At 48.5% G+C, this 24,711-nt stretch overlaps 4 protein-coding genes across 8 annotated transcripts in view; 3 read left to right on the top strand and 1 right to left on the bottom strand.

Moving 5' to 3' along the window:
* The first annotated feature begins 579 nt into the window (after positions 1-579).
* plekhm1 (pleckstrin homology domain containing, family M (with RUN domain) member 1) lies at positions 580-9,649 on the top strand. 2 transcript variants are annotated; one of them, XM_057058381.1, is made up of 12 exons: positions 580-784; positions 1,522-1,609; positions 2,130-2,371; positions 2,466-3,122; positions 3,427-3,904; positions 4,537-4,684; positions 4,761-5,726; positions 6,475-6,620; positions 6,833-7,026; positions 7,105-7,168; positions 7,238-7,395; positions 8,391-9,649. In XM_057058381.1, exons 2-12 carry the CDS (start codon positions 1,556-1,558, stop codon positions 8,497-8,499), a joined length of 3,216 nt encoding a protein of 1,071 aa, XP_056914361.1. In that variant the 5' UTR covers positions 580-784; positions 1,522-1,555; the 3' UTR covers positions 8,500-9,649. The 2 variants fall into 2 exon arrangements, with proteins under 2 accessions (XP_056914361.1, XP_056914369.1); XM_057058389.1 differs by lacking the exon at positions 580-784 and adding an exon at positions 860-1,369.
* A 461-nt stretch (positions 9,650-10,110) lies between these two features.
* Positions 10,111-17,258, top strand: LOC130539843 (kelch domain-containing protein 1-like). Of its 3 annotated transcripts, none has more exons than XM_057058485.1 (14): positions 10,111-10,298; positions 11,649-11,763; positions 12,170-12,240; positions 13,142-13,316; positions 13,379-13,491; positions 13,703-13,787; positions 14,046-14,144; positions 14,240-14,314; positions 14,389-14,447; positions 14,523-14,635; positions 14,776-14,848; positions 14,988-15,069; positions 15,148-15,227; positions 15,479-17,258. In XM_057058485.1, the coding sequence occupies exons 2-14, from the start codon at positions 11,671-11,673 to the stop codon at positions 15,630-15,632; spliced, it is 1,272 nt and encodes a 423-aa protein (XP_056914465.1). In that variant the 5' UTR covers positions 10,111-10,298; positions 11,649-11,670; the 3' UTR covers positions 15,633-17,258. The 3 variants fall into 3 exon arrangements, with proteins under 3 accessions (XP_056914465.1, XP_056914484.1, XP_056914474.1); XM_057058504.1 differs by having other exon boundaries at positions 10,113-10,298; positions 13,199-13,316; XM_057058494.1 differs by having other exon boundaries at positions 10,113-10,298; positions 13,199-13,316; positions 14,240-14,320.
* Positions 17,259-17,718: 460 nt separating this feature from the next.
* Positions 17,719-21,956, top strand: LOC130532005 (kelch domain-containing protein 1-like). The gene is made up of 13 exons (XM_057044200.1): positions 17,719-17,961; positions 18,612-18,682; positions 18,761-18,878; positions 19,193-19,305; positions 19,405-19,495; positions 19,564-19,662; positions 19,735-19,809; positions 20,016-20,074; positions 20,144-20,256; positions 20,503-20,575; positions 20,646-20,730; positions 21,180-21,259; positions 21,638-21,956. The coding sequence occupies exons 1-13, from the start codon at positions 17,869-17,871 to the stop codon at positions 21,771-21,773; spliced, it is 1,206 nt and encodes a 401-aa protein (XP_056900180.1). The 5' UTR covers positions 17,719-17,868; the 3' UTR covers positions 21,774-21,956.
* Positions 21,957-21,960: 4 nt separating this feature from the next.
* LOC130532012 (LIM and SH3 domain protein 1-like) overlaps positions 21,961-24,711 on the bottom strand; it is a 3,934-nt gene continuing 1,183 nt past the window's right edge. For both annotated transcript variants that reach the window (XM_057044212.1, XM_057044223.1), the window contains exons 3-7: positions 24,468-24,552; positions 23,462-23,569; positions 22,622-22,691; positions 22,457-22,542; positions 21,961-22,280 (exon numbers count right to left, since the gene is read on the bottom strand). In XM_057044212.1, coding sequence (XP_056900192.1) covers positions 22,092-22,280; positions 22,457-22,542; positions 22,622-22,691; positions 23,462-23,569; positions 24,468-24,552 — 538 coding nt within the window. In that variant the 3' untranslated portion in view covers positions 21,961-22,091. The remainder of the gene's footprint in view (positions 22,281-22,456; positions 22,543-22,621; positions 22,692-23,461; positions 23,570-24,467; positions 24,553-24,711) is intronic.

Raw genomic sequence — 24,711 nt, 5'->3', positions numbered from 1 at the left:
TGCTGGACTAAATCACAGCCCTTCTTTGAGTGGGATCGCCTTGATGTCATTATGTGATGAGGTAACTGTGAGGGATTTCGTGTTGAATCTTTTCTAACTCAGGAGGACTCAGGAACACAATGTTCTGCAGACGGACCAACAACACCCGCAGCCCAAGTCCCTGGTTCGGCTGCTACCTTTGGGTGATCCTGGGAAATTTCACTGCTGCGTCTGATATGTCTTCTTCTGTCGCCTTGTGCCTGGATTTCCGGCGAGGATCACGACACTTTTATTTTAAAACATGTCCGCGTATATAGAGGTGATTCACTTACGGTTACGGATCGAATAGGTCAATGTTCTACAATTTGTTAAAAGATTTTCAGTAAGATAAATTGTAATGTCCGTGTATATGCAGTCGAAATGTTGAATACGAATGAAATGAATACGAATAATAAATAATGTTATGATAACAACATTTACTTTTGGGTGTAGATATGAATGAAATATGAAGTGAAACATATAGTACATTTGTGTGCCTGTCATTCGTGTATTTTACTGTATTTTCCGAAAGACAGCGAAGGCATCTCAAGATCCAGCTCCCATGATGCATCAGTCGACGGCTGGCCGCGGCAGGAGAATGTCCTGGCTCACACAAAAACAACACCTTTTTTGTAAGATTCAGGACCTTCTAGCACTGGCCAGAGAGTACATTTAGCGAATCGTGTCCTGGAAAAGAATTAACATTCAGTTACAAGGATGCGCGGTTTTATTGGGATCATCATGGTGAGATAGTCTACCTGCTACGGTAAGCAAGCTAGCTTGGAACGAACGCAACACAAGTTCATTAATGCGTTTCGCTAACACCACTTTAAACCTTTGCTGTCATCCTTTACGACGCGAATCCCCACGCTGCTGTGAATTGACAGCAGTTTTGGATTTTCAGCTAATTCCGCTTTCAATAATTCGATTTATCCTGCCTGCACCGAATCAGAGGCAAGCACCTTAATCTGACACCCTCAGAAGTCCCCATGCAGAGACCAAAGTGTACATTTGAGCCGCACTATTGGATTGCTGTGCACGTTTAAGCTGATAAGGACCGTCAGTACGAGCAGTTAGACCATCCTCCGGTTATTTTGAAGAGTGTCAGCTGGGATCGTTGCCGTGCAGCCATTGTGGCGCTCCTGATTCGTGCACACCCTGCTTTAGATTAAGGAAGTTGATCTAAAGGCTGTGCAGCTTCTCCAGCCGCTCACATGATCCACTCGGTCGCTCGTTACTCAGCGGAACCATGGGATGATCTGCGAGTGTGTCACGGAGCAAAACGGGCTCGTGGTAAAAGGATCTGAGGACGACCCGGGGACAAAATCGTTGCTGACAGGAAGCTGAAAGGGTTAAAATAGTTTCCTTCTCATCACATGCCTCGCTGGTCTGAGTAGGCATTTCCACTGTTTGCTCAGCTTAGGCCAATGCCAAATGAAGCGTTTGATGGTTTCAGGAGGTCGCGAAGAGCTCAAAACCCAAAGGTGTTTTGCTGTGTTTTAGTGTGTTATGCGGGAGTGAAGAGTCAGGAGGTGCCATGCTCGCCACGCAAACCCCAGATGCTCCAGTGGAGGCCAAACATGTCCAGCAGGTAAAACTCTTGTCTTTGTGTCTAGAATTCCGACGGGTTTTGGTTTCTGTCATTCCTCTAAGACCTCCTGGGGGTGATACTTTCTAAGCACAGGGATTTCGCAACCTTAACCTGTGAACCATTCACCTCGCATTGTAATTTACGCTAAATCCAACGCTTGCGAGTCTGTGCTTATGAAAAAGACTGGACTTTGTATGGCTATGAGAGCGGCTTTACTGCCGAGCCTCGTCGCACAGTGAGTGAAGGGTTTTTCCAAGTGTTTGGCGTGGATGCGTCGCTAAAGAAACGGTGTTTAAGCTGCAGCCTTTGTGCCTGGTCACCGCTGTCGGCGTCGCCCGCTGTCGGCCTTCCTCGCCGTCCAAAGCACAGGAAACATGCTGGCTGGAGACTCTTCTTCTGTGCGTTGCGTCTAAACCAGTCTCCTGACGGACTGTTTTAAAACCACATCTCTGTTTGTCCTGTTTCCACAACACAAGCAGGAAGTTGATAACAGTTCCTTGTGAAACCCGCTGTCATGCAGATCAAAGAGAAATTGGCTCAGTCGCTGAAGGCTCTGCAGAAGCGTTACGTGACACTAGATGTGGTGGTCACCAGTGAGGATGGTGACGCTAATGCCCTCTGCTGTGCCCTGGAGGCCATTTTCATTCATGGCATTAAGAGCAAATACATCCAGTCCCCTGCTGGGAGCCGGAGTAGGAAAGGGGACAGAGGGCCCGTCCCTCAGCCTTTCTTCTGGAGGCTCCTCAAGACTGTCACACACCGGTAAAACTGACGACTTGCTCATTAATCTGCACGTATTTCATAGGAAATATTTATGTTTAAGCGTAAACTGTGGCGTTTTCTGGTTTCCCCACAGTGACGTCATCTCAGAGCTGGAGAAAATCAGCTTTGTGAGCACCGATGTGGGCCGGTGTCGGGCGTGGCTGCGACTTGCTCTCAACCACGGTCTGCTGGAGTGCTACCTTGCGTCTCTGTTTCGAGAGGACTCCAAGCTCCAGGCCCACTACCAGCCCGGTGCGCTGCTCCTGAACGCGGAGGAGCGCGAAGTCCTCCTCAGCTACCTCCAGGGTCTGGCCTCACTCACTTTCAGCCTTTCCTACAAATCGTCTGTCCTGAATGAATGGACCACCACGCCGCTGGCTCTCGCTGGACTCTGCCCCGTGTTCCAGACAGAATCTCACGACCTGCCCCTTAACGGTGGAGATCTGCCCCCCTCAAATCCCAAAAGCAAAGAATTGTGGGATACAGAGTCTCAATCGTCGAGCTCCTCGGATGTCCCGGATGAGCAGAAAAGATGCCCGCGGCTAACAGAGAGTGTGTCCGGTGTGTTACGAGGGTGTGAGTCTGGGCTCAACACATCTAATTTAAGTCTGGACACCACGGGATCTTCTCAGCTGTCCTCCAGCCTGAGCTCAGACAGCCTGCTGCAGGGGCAGGAACCCCGCAGCCCAGCAGGGGAGCACTGGTCTTCCTGTGATCTGGACATTAATGTCATCAGCAGACCGCAGAAGGAGTAAGTCTGTATTCGTGTTGCGTCTTCTGATTAAAAAAAGAGAGACTCTGACGTGAAACAAAGAGTCATTTTACAGGTTTTGACTATGATGCCAGACTTCTGTCCTTGTCCCATTATGTGAGGATCCAATCAATATATTGACCAACTGATATCTGACTTTTCCTAATCAACACCCAATCAGTTCTTTTTTGATTAAAGATAAAGGCTGAGGGGGTTCTTTATAACTCTGTTAAATCCACTCAACAAAGGCCAACAACAGTCGGTATGTAGTAAATGTGTCCTGAATGTCCTCTCGTCTGTCCAGTGTTCTGAATGAGTTCCGGGAGAGCGGCCACTGCAGTCAGGATTCCATGCGTGAAGATTCTTTTGTGTCCAGCACCGGCCCAGATCAGTACTCCGAGACCGCCATTTTCAGCAGTTCCGACAGCGAGACCCAGGGTCCCCCAACGCCGTCCCAAGACCTGCCCCCACAGTCGGCACTGTCGGATTCAGAGCTGGCGCCGACGCCCCCCGAGCCGCCCTCCCCGTCAGAAGAGGAAGAGGAGGAGAACCCTGTCAAAGATTCTCCCCCTGATGCTACAATAGTCATCTCTAGTGCACCATCTGAGGTAAACCCGGAGGCAGCAGCAGCGCCACCTATCGGAGAGTCTGCAGAAGACGTGTGTACGGCTGCTCACCTGCACGTTGGCGAGGCTGTGCAGGAATTCCAGGAATCCGCGGCCCATCAGGACACGCTTCGCTCCTCCAGCGTTTTGAACAGACCTTCCTCTGAGTCTTTGTCAGTAAGTATGTCTATGGACAACCTTTGTGAGACATGTAGACAGAGAAAAGCTGGAAAAGCTAAAGAAATACTGCAGATATTGAGCAATTTAAAGGCCAGATTGAGAAATCCCCCCCTGTCTTTAACTAGCTAATCCCAGGAAACATTAAAAGGAAGCAGAATTTAGAACAAACGATTGATGCAATTTAGCTTGACTGGAGTCACGAGGAGTCACGTTATTCCTGCCACGATAGGAAAAAACATCTTTTCCGCTGGAGTAGCGCCGACTGTGACTACAGTTTAACCTCAGATCAAAGAATGGCACTTAAAATTAGAAAAAATGTAAAAAAAAAATAGGCTTCCAAGCTGGGCTCCATCATCTAAACTGGCCTTGCCCACAATAGGAGCTTTATTCCTGCTGCAGCTGCAGGATGTGGCGATATTTGCCACGCATAAGATACTTCAATCAGCCAAGACAGCGATAGAATGTTTAGTTTCTGGCACCACTGATAACTATAAATAAATCATGTTTAATGAAATGGCGCCAGCTGAGTTGTTATGGTTCACTCAACCATTTGCAGCCGGAAGTGTCATCAGTGTGTCACATGTTCAGAGACTTCGCATCCATCAACCCTTTTATTTTGAACGCGGCAGCACTCTCGCTCCTGGATCTCCGAGGACGATATCTACAAGCCCCGTCCGGCCAACGTGTCGGACGACAGCGAGGCTCCTCCCCCTGCTCCCTCAGCTGAGCTCAAGGCCCCCCAGTCGCCTCCGAGCGTCGTCCATCGTCGACAAATCGGTAACGTTCCCACCGCTTGTTCAGACATTAGCAAATCTGAGGCTATGATTTCAACGCTAACCCATCCGTCGTTCAGGGCTCGCCAACCCGTTTCGTGGCCTCCTGAAGCTCGGGCATCTGGAGCGGCGGAGTGCCGTGGGTTTGTGGCGGGACTACTACTGCGAGTTGTCGCCCTTTGAGTTCCGCCTGTACCTGGATGCAGAAGAGCGGACGTGTTATGACAACTGTTCCCTGCTGCGCTGCGAGTACGCGCGCATCGCCTCGCCCGAGGGTCGTTTCGATTTGGTCTTTCCGGGGAAACGGCTCAACCTCCGGGCGGCCAATCGCGACGAAGCCGAGGACTGGATAGACCGGATAGTAGAAGCCATCAACAAGTGCCGGCCGGCCTTTCGTGTGGATGATCAGTGGGAGCTGCTGCAGCCCGTCGGTGAGAATGGCGCCGATGCGGCCGCGCCCGTTCCCGCCTCCTGCGGTCACGAGCAAAACTCGACATGTGTTTCGGGGCCGTGTGGCGGGCAGGAGAAACCACCTCCACTTGAATGTACGTGGACTCGGACCGCGGATGTGGAAACGGATGCCATCAAAGAAGCAGTTTTATACTTCTCCACAGACCCCGAGGCGCGGACTTGGGTTCCTCTGGTCTTTTCGCTATCTTTGGAGGCCTTGAAGGGCTTTCAGGTCAAAGGGCAAAGGAAGTTGCTGCGTCAAACGCACCCTGTTGAGGAGATCCGGGACGTGGTGCCCGATGTGTCTTTAGGAGGACCCGAGTTTTTCAAACTTCTGACCATCAGAGAGACTCTGAGGCTCAGGGCAGAGAACGCTGAGGAGGCCCGGTCCTGGAGGGCTTTAATCCGAGGAGCGCTGGATTCCTACCTGGAGAGCGGGGAGGATAGTGTCTCTGTTGCCGGGATACGCCGGAGCGTGAGTGGAAATCTCCAGAGACTGGTGCAGCACCAACTTAAGGAGGACGGCGCCCTGTTTGTTCACCTGTGCAGGGTGCCCTCGGAGATGGGACTGGACGCGCAGAGCTTCAAATGTGCAGGTCAGCACTTCTTTATTCCAAATAACTGGGCCGCACAGTCATCGCAATCAATATAAGCAGTTAAATCAATGGTCGCTTCCCTTTCCCTATTTCCTCCTAATTATTTTTAGCTTTACGTGTAAAGCTTTGTCCTCGTCTGTCCCCTTCACCATCTCAGTCTTTCGCAGAAGCTCAGACTCGAAACTGTTGCCCTCTGTCTCCAGGTATTTTCCTATAAGCGAGGAAACGAAACAGAGTAATGAATAAATAATCATGCTATGATGATATACGCGTCATGTAGCGTAGAGTGGGTTCAGTGGTGATTGTGGGCAGACTGGGCGTTGGCTTCTAGAAGCTCCACACACATTTCCTTGGTAGAAGTTGCAGGAAATGTCGGCCCTGCTCACCCTGCGGACGCTCACCTGTTCGTGACAGACACGTACAGGAAGTTCTTTGCGGCTTTAAAAGAGGCCACGACTGCAGAATCGCGTCTCAGCAGAGGGGAGAAGCTGAAACTTAAAGTCTTCCTTTCCTGGGCTCTCTGCGGGTTGTGCAGTTCCCAGCCAGGAGGTTTTCTTGCTTATCTGTCATTTGATCGTATTTCCTTGTCCATGTGTGCATTTTTTTCCCGGCTTAATGTTTGGCACCAAAAGTTGCTTTTATCCATCAACCTTTAAGGCCTAAAATAAGACAAATACAAGGCAACAATAAATAAATCACACGTTCAGGTCTGCGTTCGTTACGTATTTAATTGCTGTGTCACACACAGGTTGTCCCCAGAGGATCGGCCCCTCCCTGGGCAGAGCCAGACTGTGTCACTTCTCGGGCCAATACTACTGCCAGTCCTGTCACCGTGGCGACACCACCATTATACCCTCACGCATGGTGCACAACTGGGACCTGTCACCGCGAGAGGTGGGTGAAAGCACATGCAGGCCCGGGGAAGAAGCGTGGCCAGATTTGGTGATGCTGATGGGCCAGTTTAGCAGCTTTGGTCCAAAGAATGTGTTGAATAGAAGAAGCTGACAACACCTGGGACATTTCTGCTTAATTAAGCATCGTTAATCATGTTATTTTGCACTGTCGGATCAAAGCGATCCAGTGGTTTACCAGCTTGTGTGCCTCAGGTGTGCACCAGGGCCCTGTGGCTGCTGGCTCAGGTTGAACAGGAGCCGCTCTTCAACTTGGAGCAGCTGAACCCTGAGTTGGTGGAGCACGCCGAGCCCATGGCTCAGGCCCACCGCCTGCGGCAGAGGCTGCGTCTGCTGGGCGACTACCTGCTGTCCTGCCGCAGTGGAGCCTGCAAGAAACTTCAAGCCAGGTGTGTGTGTGTGTGTGTGTGTCACACATGAGCGTGTTTTAAATATGAATTTGCTTTAATTGTTTAATCCTGGCCCAGAATGGAGCAGCGCACGTACCTGTTGGAGTTGAGCCACCTGTACAGCGTCCTGGACCTTCGACAGGTACCCTGCTGCCATACTCATCTGTGACCATGAAATATTTTTTAAACGTACTCATTTGTTTGTTTTTAGATAGCAGAGGGCCAATATGCAACCTACCTAATGGCGCTGGTGCAGGACGCTTCCAAACACGTGTACCAGTGCGACCTGTGCACGCAGCGGGGCTTCATTTGTCAGATATGTCACACCGATGACATCATATTCCCCTTCCAGTTCGATAGTACGATCAGGTGAGTTATCACATGCACAGAATACACGAACGGTCACAACGTCGCTCCACTTTACACTGAACGAAAGACACGTCAACGAAGGGAGGTCTTCAATCACACACACAACCTGGCAGGTGCAAACAGTAATTAAAACAGTAATTAAATACATCAACAACCAGAACTCAATAAATAGAACACTAACATTGAAAGTTGCAAAAGATGACATTTACAATGAACAAAAACAGGGTTAACACCAACCTGAACCCACAGACACACTGCCACAAAGCATGCTGGGAAATTCCCACACTCACCCTCCCCAACACGCTACACTAGCTTTGCTTTTCTTTTCAAACGGTGGCTGTGACGCGGCAGTAACACAGCACCAACAGGGCTGGTTAAAAAAAACATACCTGTCTTCATCTTCCTCCTGTGTACTGAAACCATGGAAGTCTTCCTCCTCAGTGTCGGATTGGAGTAGCGTCAGAAATCCTGCTTTTATTACCTCTGAAAGCTTTTTTCGTCTTTTTACATTGCTCCAGTTCTTCCCGCTGCCGTTTCCAGCGTCTCACCATCGATTAATTTATGTTAAGTTTACGTCTGTTTATGCTAATTTTATTCATACACAAAGCGCGAAGTTACATTAAACTTGCGTCTTCCTCGACACATATATTCCACCTGTCTCACTCTTACCTTTTCTTCTCGAGCGCCCCTAGCGGCCGATAGAAAAATACATAAATAAGCCGCAGTGTTTAAAGTGTAGGAAAAAAGTAGCGGCTTATAGTCCGGAAAATACGGTACTTTTATATTTTAGTCATTTAGCTGACGCTTTTAGCATCAGGCCATTGAGACAAATATGAATAAAATAGTACCTTAAAATCCTAAATCACCCTGTACAAGGGCAACTACCAACTAACAGTGCAGCGCTCTGCAGAGGAAGGCAAGAGGGGTATAAATAAAAGCTCACCAAAGCTCCTTCCATCTGAAGCTGCTGATTCTTCCCCGCTCTCATTTTTCAGGTGTAAAGATTGCAAAACCGTGTTTCATCTCACCTGCAAATCTACTCAAGACTCGTGTCCTCGCTGTCAGAGAATAAGGAGTTACCTGGAGAGGGACCTGCAGGACTGAGGACGCCTGTCCTGCACGGAGGCTACGAGGTCGAGGGACCAGGAAATGAACTCATGCCCTTTTATGTGACGTAACCCTAAGTGCAATTATGAGTTTAGAAATAAAAGGAATGGAGAGAAAGGTGTGTCAGAGGAGGGGGCTGCAGTCTTAGCGTTGTTAGCGTAAAGGCAAAGTGGACCTGATGATGCTAATCGCCTCTAACTTTATTACCTCTCTCGTTTCTAATTCAACCAAATAAAGGAGCGCCGGTGCAGGAGGATCTTTCTATTATTGCTGTCTGCAGCAACTGCTACATGTTCACCCAGCAGTGACTTTAGTTTGGGGTCTGGAAGACGGACGACGGCTCTTCACTTGTTCTTAATTACCAAATTTTTGATTGTGCCTTATTCTGTATTGACATGATTTTCCTCTTGTGTCTGTGATTCAGGGGCAGGAACCATCACTTTTAGGCTGTACTGTATTTGAGCTAAATGATTCATGCATTAGACACGCAGTTGTATATTTAAAAAAAAAAAAAAAATCAGTTGCCAAGAAGACTTTGTGGAATGTTTCTATAGTATATTAACATGAAATCAGCTATTTATCTAAGTTAATGAAATTAAACTCTAACCCTGAGGGTGTAGACGGGGGAATAAATAATTCTGCTGCTGGTTATAAGACATTTGCACTCACCCACGACTGTTAAATGTTAGATTGCAACTAGGATTTGGTTGCTCAGCACAGATGGTTGGAGAACAGTCACACCAGGTTAAAGGTACAGTTAACCCGGAAGTGATCATTCCTGATCTGGGATTGATTAAAATAACACCTGGAATCGTTATATCTGGACTTTTCTACTAAATTCGGTGTGTTCGGGATGATGGTAAATTGGTAACGGTGGAATTTTTCCATTTTGTGAGGTGAAAATTACATTTACCACATATTTATTATGTTTGATCAACACGCAGAAGTGTTTTGCTGAGTTGTCAGAAGCTGAAATCGGCGGAAATATGTTTACTTTAAACGCTTCATATATGCAGATCGTGTGATTCGGGAGTAGAATTACTGCGGTACTGGTTTTCCTGGTTTGGGACTTTTGTAATTTTCCATTTATACATTCACGTGTACATAACCAACATGAAATAAACATCAGTGTGTTGATTTTTTGAAACTGCTGCCAGTGTTTTTATTTTCCCCTTTTCTAACCCAGATCTGAGGGCTTTATTCAGGCACCCTGACGGTTTATGGTGTAATATTTTGCATCCGTCTTTCAGGACTGATTCACACCATTTTTCGCTAACAACCACTTTTAATCCTGAAGCAATTATTTCATGTCTGTGACGTCAGGCTGCCTTGGACGGCCATAGCCAGCGAGACTGCTCGTGTGATATTAAATTATAACACAAATACTTTGCTTCTCAGTTTTACAAGACTTGTGATTGATTAAAATGTGTCTGGCGGGAATATTCTTCTTTATTTCTCGGGATTTTTAAGGGGAAATTTGATCAAAACTCTTAAGTTCTGGGGGTTTTTTTAACAGAAAATTTTCTCGTCTGAAATTTATTTTGAAAAAAAAGAGAAAGAAATCGGTCGACGGGCAGATTAAAAAAAGTACTCAATCCAGCTTCCGGGGAGCAGGGCGTGTCCCGTGACGTCATCGACGGAAGACCTGGCGGCTGGAGCGTCGCGTGAGGAGAACCCCGCCCCTCCCTCGCGCCACCGCGAGCGCACTGTTGACAAGTTACGGCAGGATGAAGCGGGGCCGCCGTGGGCAGGACGGAGGACGCCGGGCTCCGTGACAGTGAGGTCCAGGAGCGGCCGTAAGTTGAACGATCCGAGCCCCCCCCCCCCCCCCTCCGGCTCGAGCAGCGGTGCGGCGGTTGATGCGTTCGCGGCCCCGCAGAGCATCTCTGCCGGCTCCGGCTGTGCTAGCGGGGCGGTGACGCCTGAGCAGACGGGACGAGTCCGGCAGTTAATTTCATTTTTATCTTTATATTTTCCAAAGAGGCCTTTATGGATTGATCGTGTTTAACACATTGCTAATTACAGCGACTTTTTTTTTCCTTTTTTTTTTTTAAAGCGCGTGAAGGTGACGCGCTTTCCGGTTGCAACAACGTGATGGCATGAACACAATACATATAAGTGAATGAATAATGACATAATTATGTATCATTAATTGATTTATACATTAGTAAATATATATATTCATACATAAACACACATACCTATACGTAGACATGTATAGGTGTATCTATGAGACAAAATCAGCAGACAAATCCTAAATTCGTTAGAAAAATCTGCATTAAATCTGTATTATTAATTGGTCCAGCTTCTCATCCATCCATCCACCAACTTACTGAAGAGCTGCAGCTCCCTCGAGGTTCAGGCAGCACCAGACTATGTTAATGTTGTTTAAGAGCAACAATAACTGAAGATCTCTGTAATTACAATGGTGCTGGACTATGGTTCGACAATTTCTTATTAGTGGATGCTAAAAAAAAGGATGTTTACATTCGGCAAAAATCCCTAAAGCATTCAAATTTCTTGGCTTCCATTTTTCATGTTCTCGCTGACAGCATATTTAGAAAAAATCCACACCCACACAAAATCTATTGAAACAAGATCCAAGTGTTGAATCTTCAAAGACCCCCCCCCCCCCCCCCCCCAATGGTACAGTCCCAGTCTTATTCAGTATAGTAGGGCCCGTTTAGGGGGGTCTAACCACTATAGAACAGGCTGTTTCTGCTGCCTGATGTATGCAATGCAAACATACATATATGTCTTTGTTGCTGAATTTCTTTTGGGCCGATTGAGAAACCAACTTTATTTAAATGTGTTACACAAGTGTGTGTTGAGTGGAACAGACCTGGGCCCCCTGTAACTGGAGATTACTGTGGCCCCGGGCAGCCACGCCCTCCTCCCACCCTCGTCGGAGACGTATACTTTGTTTACTGCTGCCTGCAGTTAGGAGGAACTAGAGCTTTCATGACAACCTGTGATGGGAGGAGTGAAGGCTGCAAACTTGTAAAACATGTTGAGCAAAAGCTCTTCCAGGTCTTTTTGACTAAGCAACAAGAGAGAGCCAAGTAGATCCCTGGCCTGCTGCAGACGTCCGGCCTTTAATCTGTACTCTGGAACTATAACGTTGTTTTTGAACCGCTTCTCAACAGAGATATGACCTGAATCTTTGAGATGGATGGAGCAGCGTTAGTGAGACACCTGCGGAGGAGCAGCCACTGGGCCTTCACAGACAACCGCACGTTGTACGTCTGGGGAGGTCATCAGGTGAGACATTTTACCTGCTCAGGTAAACCAGCAACGCTGAAAAGGTCTTTCTTTAGTGGAAACATCCTTTTTTTTTAAACATCCAATGTTATGGACCTAACACAAGTCACATCTACGTGCAGCTTCCCAAATGACCTTTAAGGATTAGTTGATGTCTGTTTCCAAAAGTGGGAATTAACCTGCTTTAACCTGCAAAAATAATGACATTTGCACACATGTAAAGGTGATAGAACAGCATCATATCATCCTTATATTGTCTCAACACATCACATTTGGCATGAAAAACTACAGGGATGGATTTTTGTAGTCAGCTCAGCAGTTTCTTTTACATGTTATGTGTGCAGCCGAGTCCATTAAGGGGGGAAATTAAGGTTATTGTTTTTGAAACGTCTGTATGTTCTGACAGGAAGTGGCGGGGGAGACTGTGGCGTTGCCCAGTGATGAGATATGGCTGTACGATTTGGACGGAGGGACGTGGTAAGAATAAAGAGACTTCAGCACGTTTCGGTTTTCACGCACGCACCCGTGCGCGGTCGTCCCGGCGCTGCGGGGGGTCTTCGATCACAAACAGGGGCGTATTGGTAGAGGTGACGTGGCAAGTTTAAATCTTCACAAATTAAAACCCATTGACGGGTCTCGGGTTTAAAGGGACGCAAAGGGGCGTTTTACCGGCTTTTCATGGTAAATATTTACGTTCATTATTTCTTTAGGACGGCAACGGTTTGTGTTGCGGTCATGAAGTAGCGTGTAAATTAGCGTAGAATGCGATCAACAGTTTTAATTCCAGACATTTAAGATCATTTCAGCGGGTCCCGATTTGAAAACGATCACATTTCTTTTCCGGGGACTCAGCGCGGATGCGTCCGGAGTTCTTGCCGAGCTCGTGGCTGTGATTGGTGCTCATGGGAACGCCCACGCCTCTGATTGGCTCATAATGTACAGGAACGCCCCCTCGCAGATATAATTGGCTGGTGAATGTAACTACGGTTTCGGCTCTTTTTATTATTAATTTCTAAAAACAGATTACTTGAATTGATTATAACAATAGTTTAGAATGTCCCCGTTTAACCCTTTACCATGAAGTAATGTTTATCTTTAAAAAAAAAGAAGAAAGAAAAGAAAAACAACGCTGAAAACATGATAAAAAAAAATCAAGGTAAAAGTACCTAAAAGCAGATATTAATCACGAACCTCCAAGTTGACGCGCTTAGCTCGGTACTTTAACCAACTACAGGCTGTTTATGTCACTTGATTTTAATGCATTTAACATGCTCTGTCCGGTACATCCAACTTTGTTCATTGGTTCTCGAATCTAACTGTTTTTTGAGCGTTTTTAATTATGAAATGAATCGTTTTTTAAATGTTTATTTTGGCCCAGCCAGGTGCAGACTCACCTTTACCTGTTGGCTGTGTCTGCATGTCTCTGCATGTTCAGGGAGCGGAGGGAGATCACTGGAGAGAGGCCCCCAGACCTATCGGGCCCCTGTGGCTCCTACAGCAACGGAACATTCTACGTTTTTGCAGGGTGTGACAATCGCCAATACACGAATGAGGTGAGCTTTACCCCCCTGTCATCACCGTGGGGGAAGCTCGATGATGCTTCCTGTCTCTGCAGATGTTCAGCTGCGTCCTCACGGAGCAGAATTACACGTGGAAGAGAGCGACTGACACCAAGGGAACCACGCCATCGCCCCGGATCAATCACTCCTGCTGGGTGCACAGAGACAGGTGAAGCTCCAAACATGAGCAAAATAATTGATCCTTTTGTAAAAATGCACATTTAAGCCATTTTATAGTGTGAAAAAGAATCTAAACTGGCTGATTGTGTGCCGATATGATGGAGAGGTGAGGGGAAAATGCTTTGATAGTGCCAGAAGTTACCGTTGTTGCAGTAGTTTAGACCTCAGTGACCTTCTGACCTCTCACCTTCTCACCTCAGATTAATCTACTTTGGTGGGTACGGACCGAAGACCCTGTCACAAAACACATCGTCTGCCAGCTTCACCGTGGAAGAAATGACCTGGGTGAGCAGCAGGTTTTAATGGGGCACAAAAACACCAGGAGTACTGATGCTAATCATTAACTGAATCCTGAGACGGCATCAGTTTTATCCAGTCTGGTGATAAGAGCTCAGCGTGCTGCGTTCAGGGGCGCCAGCTGCTCCACACGCCTCAGGATGGTCCCATTACTGATGCTGAATTAGGAGGCACAAACTGGTTACTGTGATGTCGTTGTTGCTCGTGTTTCTACTGATCCTGTTGCTCTTTTTCCCCCTCTGCCAGTCATCCATTGGGAACGCCTTGTTTCTGTGCTGGGGCTGGAACAACGAGGTCGACGTGTTTGACGTGAACGCCGCGACGTGGACCAAGCCAGAGACTCTGGTGAGATGTCTGCGCTTCCCCCTTCTCCCCCCCTCACATTTGCTCGGTGAAGGCGGACAACAGCGGAACGGTTCTGATTGGGTTTTCATCGCCAGGGTCAGCCTCCGAGGCCCAGAAGCCACCACGCCGGTGCCGTGTTGGGGAACAGAGGCTACATCTGCGGCGGGGTGGTGAGTGTGTTTAAGCAGCTTTAAACACACCTACGTGTTCGGAGGACGCTTCAACTCTGCGTGCTCGGTTGCAGGATGCTGCTCAGCTGGATATGTTCTGCTTGGACCTGGAGACCTGGGCCTGGACCCAACTGTACGGCGTCTTCACAGCGACTGTAACCGTTCCCGTTCCTGCTTTTGGTGCTAATGATTTGTTCCTTTATATCAGCGACCTCCCCCATTGCTCCGCTCCGCCGGGACGCTCGATGTTCACCATCACGCCCACGTCAGATCACGCGCTCTTCATATACGGAGGCGTTGGCGCCGACGGAAACACCCTCAGTAAGTCCCTGATGCGTGTGTGTTTATGGGATTTCGTGTCTCTATTCTCTCCTTTTTCCATTCAGGCTCTGTCTTATTTCCAGTCCTTAAACATAATGTTGTCCCTGCTTTGTTCTTTATTTGACCTTTTTGACTGACAGACGACGCCTGGCAGTTTCACACCCAGAAGAGGGACTGGACTAAGATGGCGCACCCCCACAGGGACAAGCCCAGGTCTTCTTTTATTTCCACAAAAACCCATCAAAGCGCTGGATTTTCTTGCTCGAACCCAATTTTAGTCATTTTTCTGCCCGTGGTTATAGCAAGAGAATAACGTGAAAGGTGTGTTGATGGTTGAATTGTTTCCCCTCAGGGGGTGTCACACGGCGTGCCTGGGACGCGACAACGACGTGGTTGTGTTCGGGGGAAGCAGCAACACGTGCACCCCGGACTCGGTAGGAACATCACTTTTCAGAAACACATCGGAATAATGACCAGTTTTCATCTGTAAATATTGATCTTCTTCTAATCAGAGGGCAGTTCTGAAAAATCCTGGGCAGCATCACTGTGGAGACCTGTTCTGCTTTCAGACTCAGCCATACTCCCTCCACAGGTACACCTGAAAGCCCTTCTGTGGTCCAGGATATCTGCAGTATGTGTCTGCAGGTGGTCTGATTCATTTATTCAAACCAGGTGCAGTTAAACATGTTTTTCGCATGTTGCGCTGCCGTCGCCATAAAGAGCTCCGCCGCCACCTACTGGCGGCGTGTGGAATAACCTCGATAGTCTTGAGTTCATGCTGTTTTGGGGGGGAAAACATGCCGGAGACGGAAAAATACATCTTTGTTCATCTTTCATGTCTAGATTATGTGAAGATCTTATCGGAAGAAACTTGAAAATGTTTGAAAAGCACCTGATCCAGCTGCCATCACAGCTTCGCGGTGGAATCGAGACAAGAGCGGCTTTCTTCTCCGCTTCGCCGTATGTCCTTACAGCTCCTGCATTAACCGCCCATTAACAGTGTCGACGTGGCGGGCTCAGCCATGGGAACGCCACGCTTGTGCCTTTTAACCTATATAACCTTTTTAGTCTGCTAAACTTACTTTAATTTGCACCTTTGATTCCTTTTCATCTATGCATCTGCCCTCTGCCACTAGTTTCCTGTTAAAAGTTTCCTGTTTTCCTGTTTCTCCTTAAAACCAAAATCTATGCCGCAAACTGCGTTTGAACTGGTTTTGAGCCATTTTTCTACGAACTGTATCAAATGATACCTTACAGAAGTCAGGTGAGCCTTTACCTCAGTACAGTTTCTCAGTTTTACGGTTCACTTTTTCTCCATTCTACCTCCAACAGCGACCTTCAGTACCGTACTGCTCAAGCAACCACTACGCTTTCAATGAGCATCGAAAATAAAACCTGGCTTCATGTTTTTAATAGCAAAGATCCTCTGTGTGCAAGTACCTCAACACACACTGACCCGACTGTGTGCTCAGGGATACAACTGAGATTTTCCGTCTAAAATATCAAAACAAAAACATCAAAGCAGCACTAACGAAGTCACCCAAACCTTAAAGTCAGAGGCTGCCAGTGTGAATGTAGCAGTAGATGCTAATATGATGGATTTGGGCAGAAACAGGAAGTGTTAAAGTGACCAGACACACTAGGATCTTTTTTTAAAAGCCATAAAAATAATAATTCTATTTAAATATTAAAGATGAACCTTCGGGGTCATCTAAATACTGTTTGGTGCCAACGATGTTTTTACTGTATTACAAACTGCACTCTGGTATTTTTACTTCTATGTCAGCTAACGCTAATTAGGTGCTGCGGAGTTCAGGAAGAAGTTCGGCTCCAGATGCAAAAGAATAAACAGGAGAAGTCAGAAACTGTCTAAGATGGTGAGAAATGTGCAGGAAAGCAGAACAGTGGTGGAATTCAGTTGTGATCTTCAGCTGTTTTGGAGGTTTTTTTTGGTTTGATGGCTGATGATTTTCCACAGAAATCAGTGTGACCTTTCCATCAAGTCTGATCTGTTCTATGCACCTCGGAATGTTATCTTAAATTCATGTGTAATCCCAGACAAATGTCGATTTATTGCCATTTTATCAAGTAATTATTTTACCAAGTTTAACCCCATGGCACTTTATAAACTTTCCTTTTTTAAAAATTAAAGCGGAGCTACAAAAAAAAAGAGAAAAAAGTAAATCAGTATTTCTAAATTAAGTTAATCAATGCACATTTTAGTCCAAAACCAGATTTGTGTCTGTGGGAATCCTCCAGTCCAGATTTCTCAGCGCTACATCTGTCGACCCTTAAAAGTTTAACCTACCTCGGTCTTTTGCTGAGGAAGACTGTGATTTTCTTCCTCGCTGTTTTTAAGAGGGTATTTGTTGCTTTGGTAGGTCAGGTCTGACAGTAACGTGCACAAACCCTGACTTTAAAGCATAAAGGTGCTCTGTCACACGTTTAGCTGCACCTCCGAATGTATGACAGCTGTGACTCTCTTATGTTAAAACAAGTTTGTATTATTACTGTATTGGGAGGATAAGGGAAACATGTTTTATGTTCCACTCTCACCGGAAAGGTGAGGAAAAACTGTGTCCGTTAACTGTTTGGAAAAATAAAAGCTTCTTGTTAAAATCAACCCGGGTTTCTGTTCATTATATATTTATATCAAGTCAAATTTTGACAGTAATTATCCGCTGAAGCCTGAATTTGATCTGAAATCTTTAATTAAAGCAATTAAGCGGTTCTCTGCCGCCCCTGGCGGTCGACTGTGGTAACACGCTCTGCCCTTCAACACCGAGTTTCTGCGTAAACATTTAAGGTGATTTTCATGTTGACAAACGTTGATTTGACTCCCACGGGCGTGTCTTTATAACCCGAGGAAGCAGCAAACGCCACGGCTTCATTCTATGGTTTATTTCTATAGTTTGAAAGGCCCAGGTGCGCCTTATCGCGCTAAATGCTGCCATGGCAACACGAGTCTGCGCTACTTCGCGCAGAATTGGCGTTAATGGTCGAGGTAACAGTTGCGTGTTCTCCTAAAGTTGGTGTGTCAGTGCCCTCCCCCTAAGTGAGGTCGCAGATTAGCAGCTGATGGGAGGAGCGCGTAATGACGGAGCCTGTAAAACACGCTCCGCAGACGCGCGGGACCAGACCAGTGTGCGCGCAGCAGGAGGCTCCCGCAGCTCCCGCAGCTTTTACCTCTTTTATGACTTTGAGTCCCGCCGTATCCGGGAGGGTTCCTCAGGATGGATTGTGTGGAGAGGCCGGGGCGCCTGGAGAGGAGCGGCCACGCGGCCTTCATCGACAACAACACGCTGTTCGTGTGGGGAGGTTACCAGGTGAGTGCGCCTCACCTGCGCAGGTGTGCGCTGCTAACAACAGCTCCCAGCCTCTGTTTGTCCCCTGAGGCTTTATCATCGTTGTCCTACTTGCACTAAAGACCTGTCTGTGCACCGCGTCCACGTTGGTTCCGTGTTGCGCTGCGCTGTTCTAACTTTATTATCAGCGTGTCCGATTATCGCGAGCCAGAGAAATCACGAGAATAATCAACCAGCTGCTCTGTCCCAGTAAAACCAGTCCACTGCCCCTCTCTGTCCTGGTGTAATCAGTCAGTTTCTCTGCCCTGTCCCACTGTAACCGGTCCATTTACCTGCTGTGTCTCTGTTTCCTGTCTCGTGGACCGGTCTTTCAGGTGTGTTTAAGGTCACCTCTGTGCCGCAGCCTAGTTCCCTTTAACCTCTGACATCGGAGACTTGTTTTAACCTTAAAGCTGGATGGGGCCCGAGCTCCAGGATGTTTACGTGAGCGCCGCTCGCGTGGACACGCTGGAACAGGAAGTGCCGCTTCAGATGCATCTAGGTGCATCCCGATAGTTGCCATGGCGACACAATCGCGCTTGTGCGGGATAAGAAGCTGCGGAATCCTCCGCAAGTTTGAACGTGGCGTTCAGGGTCGCCGCTATCATCTTTATCCTGTTTTCTCCCGGCAGGTGGTTGCAGGCGACGACGTTACTTTGCCAAGCGACGAGATATGGCTGTGTGACTTGGACAGTGGGACGTGGTGAGATGGACAGTTTTTATCTACGCTGTGTCACCTTGACCTGTAACTTCCAGATTTGCCGTCTCTTTTGTGGGACAGGGAGCGACGGGACATGGCGGGAGACAAACCCCCGGACTTATCGGGCTTCTGCGGCGCCAACGTCGACGGGACGCTCTACGTCTTCGCAGGATGCCACAACAACCAATACACAAACGAGGTGGGGGACGTATCGAGTGTCCGTCGCCGCCCAAATCCTGTTCCAACCGCACAAACTACCAAAGCCCCGCCCATTTAATAAAGCCACGCCCCCAGACTCACAGATTTGGGTCCAACCAATTCTGAATTGATCGCGTTTAAACGGATTTGGAGTAAATCAGGGTTTTTTTTTGTTGTTTGTTTTTTGGAATGTATGGTTCATGTTTGGCATAGTTTGGAGGCCGTTAGCGTCGGAAGAATGCAGCTAGCCCAGCTCATAGCGCACCATATCAGCGCCATCTAAGAGGCGTGTTCTCTCCTTCTGCCCTTCGGTAGATGTACAGCGTCGACCTCACCAAGCAGCCCTTTTCCTGGCGGAGAGTGACGGACACCAAGGGAACCACGCCGTCGCCCCGGAACAGCCACTCCTGCTGGGTGCACCGGGACAGGTGGGTGGTTCCACGGACAGGGAGCCGCCGGCCCCCAGGGGGCCACGTGGTCCCGAATGTTCCAACACGGTGAACGATCTCTTTACCTCTTGATTGTAGGTTGATCTACTTTGGTGGTTACGGATGTAAGACCATGGGGGAGATGCAAAACACCCCGGCAACAAACTTCATCCTTGAGGACATGTCCTGGGTAACGGGGGGTTATTCCGGAGGGAGCGCTCCCTCCCGCGCTCGGTTAACGTCCCGCTTCCCTTTTAGGCCGTGATCGGAAACACGCTGTTCAGGTGTTGGGGTTGGAACAACGAGGTCAACGTGTTTGACACCCACGCGGCGACCTGGAGCGCGCCGGAGATCCGGGTGGGTACGGCGGGACCGTCGCGCACCTGCGAGTGCGACCGCAGACGCTAAAAATGTCAAACTGTTCTCCAGGGTCCGCTTCCCACCCCCAGAGGCTGCCACGCCAGCGCCGTTTTGGGAAACAAGGGCTACATCGCCGGCGGCGTGGTGAGTCGACCTGACCCAGAGAAGAATTTACCCTCTGTTCAAATATAGCAGGAGCAGAACCACCAGTTTCAACATCCTCTTCCTGTTGTGATCCGAGTCTTGGGCTCAACCGGGCACCTTTTTTTCGGAGGAAACTGAAACATCACGTCGGTGTTCCTGTCTCGGGGGAACCAAGATGTGGCTAATGTGCAGGTTCTTGTGTGCAGGAGGCCAAAGAGCTGGATATGTTCTGCTTGGACCTGGACACCTGGACCTGGACTCAAATGTAACCCTCCCTAATTCAACCCCCACGTCTCGATGTCAATGGTCTCCTGACGTCTGCTGCCTTCCTCAGTGACGTCTCCAGGTCCCGTTCTCCTCCGGGGCGCTCCATGCTGACGATGACTTGTGTATCGGATGAGGCGCTCTTCATCTACGGCGGCCTCGGCATGGACGGAAACACCCTCGGTGAGTCATGCTCGTTGTCGTTGAGGTTTATTTTTGTCTCTCTTGTGGTTGTTTACTGTCTAGTTTAAGCTGTTTTCACAGTTCCAACGAGCTCCGTCACGGTAAATCTCCGTCATTTATCCGCCGGCTTTAAATGTCGAAACCTTTTTTTATAACGGCGTTAATCTGAATTAGTCGCGGTTCAGGAAAGAAATGGCCCCCGTCAGAGTTCAGGGAAAGGGTGAAAGTGACGCCTCCCTCTGCCAGGTGACGCCTGGCGGTTCGACACCAGGGAGAGAAGCTGGAGCCCGGTGAGACACCCGCACAAGGACAAGCCCAGGTTTGCTGATCCGAGGAGCGCCGCGCAGCATCCCTCGCTGTAAAGACCCGCTAACGTGCGTCTTCCTCAGGGTGTGTCACACGGCCTGCCTGGGGAGCGACGGCGACGTGGTCGTATTCGGAGGAAGCGGCGACATGCGCATCCTCCAGGACACGGTAAGCGAACGGCGCCGCTGGTTGCTAGCTTCTCTCTGAGCACATGTGCGGCTACGGAGCAGCTGATCGCTAACTGCTGCAGCATGAGGTGGAGCTTCGACCTATTACAGCTCATGAGTGTTGTGAGGAAATTTTAAATGGTTTAACGTCACGGGAGCAGAAGTTGTTTAACCCGGAGACCAGGATCACGGTTCACCTTCTATAAATACCGCAATAATCTGCCTGAGGAACTGAGTCATGCTAATGGAATGAATACACTCATTAAGCAAGTGGTGAGCGCCGGTTTAGTGTTGTACCGGTAATAATCGTGACGTTTTTACTGTCACCGGAGGGTGGATTTATTCTCTGGGACTCTGGAATGTGGTCTGCACTTTCACCCACATTTTGACAGTCTGGTCTACAACAAAGGGACATTCGACACTCGTCTAATCTCCAATTACCCTTTTTAGGTGGCGTTCATGAGGGCGCCGTCGCCGCATCACTGCAGGGACGTGTTGGTGTTCCAGACGCAGCCGTATTCCCTCTGCAGGTTTGTCAAACGTTCCCTGCGACCTTTGGGTCAACATTCCCTCGCGCGTTAATATATTTTAACCATTATTTGCACATGCTAACTGAGAGCATATTTACCTTGAGAAGCGTTTCCATGTCCGTGGAAACGGCGCCAACGTTTGTGTTGCCGACATAAAACCTATTGTGTTGCATCCTGCGGTGTTTGTACATACATCCAACTCAAGTGTGCGAAAATCTCGAGATGTAAACATCGGTTTCCTGGTCGCGCTCCTTAAATGGGCCACGTGGCCGCAGCACAAATGAACCCCGAACCTGAACGCCCCGGCGGGGTCGCGACGTGCACGGAAACGTACACGTGCGGGGAGTTTTAGAGCGTTTTTCCTGCTTTCTTCCGTAGACTGTGCGAGGACTTTATCGGCAAACACGTGACGCTGTTTGACGAGCAGCTGGACTGGCTGCCGGCGAGGATGCGCGGCAAAATCGACAAGCGGGCGGCGGCCTTGTCGGCGACGGCGCCCGGTCTCATCACCTGAAGGAGCGAAGGTCTCCTGTCTGTTTTTCTGTTCCGCATTTAAGAAGAAAAAAAAAGGTGCAAATATTTTAAGTGTCTTTGTAAATAAAGTTTTTGCTTGTTTTAATTAACCACCGTAACCATGTTGGATTATATCGATTTTTACTGTTTAACGGGACGTGTTTTGAATAAAGGCCTTGATGTACGTCTGTAGTTATTTGGGAGTTTATTGAGCAACTTTTGAAGCGAGCTTTGCAAAAAAAAAATGGGTAAAATGTTACTTCACTTCTACAATTCATGGGTGAATACTAAATTTGCTGGTTAAACGGTGGCTGCGGCGTCAGTCAGGCGGATTTTCAGACGGCCGGACGTAGTTGGCGGGCAGCAAGCCGCGCTGCCCCGTGCGCTGGTTGCTCCCAAACATCCATCCCGCGTCGATCGGCTCCACGTCCAAGATCAGGTCGCCTTCCTGGAGCGACACTTCATCCGCTTCCGCTGCCGTGTAGCTGTACATGGCCTGGTAGCGATTCTGAGGCGTGGAAACAGGAAGTAGATGAAGAGCGCGGCGAATTTAGCAGCTCGGGATCAACAAGTGTTGGACTAACGAGTCAAATCTTCGTCAGCGTTGCTTTAATGGTCCTACGGGCCAAATACGCCCGAACTGCAGCATAAAAGATGAAGGTTTCGTATGTTCAGTGCACTCACCCCTCCGCTAGGTGGTGCTACAGGAGCAGGACGCATTTGTCCAGCTGGCTGGCTGAAGGGCCGAGGACCGGATGGTTCCATTTGCTCTGCGCACACGCACAAACGCACATTTTGGGGGCCGTTTTACACGTGATTACTGGCGTTCCTCCCGCTGGGCTGCGTTACCTTGTCTGTTTTCAGGAGGAGGCGCGTCACTTCGAATCCTGCTCTTCTCAAACTCTTCATGGTATTTTATCTGCACACAAACACACACACGGCTCATAAAATGGTGATTTCACACTGAACAGAAGCTGCACTAATGGTGGGAGCATGTGAAGACGCTCCTCTGCCTGTTACTGACTCCATCGACCTGCTGACAATAACAATTGTTTTATTTATTTTTTTTAAATATTTGTGGCAGCGCGGTGCATTCCCTCTCCTCACATCAGGACGGTTTTCCTATTTTAAATTCCTTGTGCTCGGATGTTCCGTTTTGAGGCCGACCCCTGCCAGAGGACACAGATGCACAGAGGAAGATTCATTTATCATGTGAACAAAAGCTGAAGGAACCTCAGGAGCCGTGTGAGGGAACTGAACAACAGTGCGCTCTTGAACGCAGCTTATCGCCCATCGCCCCAACGGTTCTCTCACGAGGGGAAAAAAAGGAAAAGCGCGGCCGTGTGTTGACTTTGTGTCCGTGCCTGAGAGACTTTGACCATATAGGGCAGCTGCTCCTCAGTGGACGTGCAGAAGAAATGCCTGAAATGTGCCTGTGTGTCTCTCACATCCTCCACTGCAGCTGCTCATATTTCAGATTCACACTCCCATTCAGAACACAAATTTGGCCTCCCGGTCCGAGTCCCTGGACCCGCACCTTCACTGGAGCTGTTAGAGGCCTTTTACATGTAGCATAGCGGCGGCTAAATGCCTCTGAATGGCCTGATAACGAAGAGCTGTTTAACAGCGCGTTCGCACATAAAAACAATCGAGTTAAAGTCGCACGAGGCTTTAAAAAGCTCCACTTACATTACTGATCTGGTCCTGCGTCTTCTTGAGTCTCTGCATCTCCGGCGTGTCCACCACCACGCTGAAACCTTTGCCCCTGTTCTTTTCAAAGTCCTCCTTGTAGAGAGCCTGAAATGAGGAGACATCACGTTGTGGGGGGGAAGAAAAGGGAGTTTATTTTGGTTCAAAACCCAAGATTTTAGCTGTCGGGTCGCATCCCGAGCTTCAGTTGGCGAGGTGAACGGCGCCTACGTTGCTGATGTAAAGAGCTGCCTTGGGAGGACCGCTGAGGGTCAACAGGAGCTGAATTTACCCCCCAGCTTTGGTTTTTGTCCTGGAAAGGATTGTTTGTCAAGTTTCCTTGTAAGTTTAGGCCCGAGGGCAGACACTCCTAACATTAAACACAACCAAAATGTTTAGCAAACAGTAAATCTGAGGCCGTCACACACACACACACACACACACACACACACACGCGTGAGTCATCTTCCTGCTATGAGGAATATGTCGTCTCAGTTTGCGAGCTTGACTGCCGAGACTTTTATGGTTATAAAAAAATGAGCCGCATTCGTCCAAAAGACGAGACGGGCAGCGATACGCTCCGACCCCCTCGAGGCTGCGTACAAGGTTAGCGTCATTAGCGATATTAGCATTGTCTTCCCACAACTGAAAGGTTTTCGGTTTGATTTAAAACCATCACGCGTAACACATTCGCAACACGTGCGCACGCCGCTAGCTCCCTAGGAAGGTTTCAGTATGACCTCTGCTAGTTAGTTAGCCTAGCTTTAGCATTCCTGTAGCAGTGGATAATGCAAAATGCTCTGATTTTGGCCCAAGTTCCCCATAAAATGCTATGAGAAGGGAGGAGCTTCTTCCTATTCCGCAGCTGGCCACCAGAGGGCAGCTCAGCTGCTTTACCATCCGTCAGTTGGATTTATTTGTAGGAGACAAATGGAGAAATCAAATCTGTTTAAGAGGACATCAGTGAGCCGGGACGGCTGGGTGTCGTGGTGCCGGAGGAGCCCACCTGGCTGTTGAGCTGGGTCTGTTGCTTCAGACGAAGGTTCTCGGGGGTGTCGGTCACTATGGTGAAGGAGGTTTTTGGATAGTGCCTGAATGGAAAGAGGAGAACCCAGGTTCAGCTTGGTGATCCCTGTGAACTATTCGTTCCGTTTGAGTCCCGTTTGGGCCGAAAAGGCTGGTGGAAAATGTTTTCACAAGCTCCCCGATGCTCAAGTTTAGGCTTCATCTGAGAACTGCCGGGAGGTTAA

The sequence above is a fragment of the Takifugu flavidus genome, chromosome 1 (assembly GCF_003711565.1).
Source record: "Takifugu flavidus isolate HTHZ2018 chromosome 1, ASM371156v2, whole genome shotgun sequence".
NCBI classification, from domain to species: Eukaryota; Metazoa; Chordata; class Actinopteri; order Tetraodontiformes; family Tetraodontidae; genus Takifugu; species Takifugu flavidus.
The sequence above is the reverse complement of the archived record's forward strand: the minus strand, read 5'-3'. Positions and strand labels throughout refer to the sequence as shown.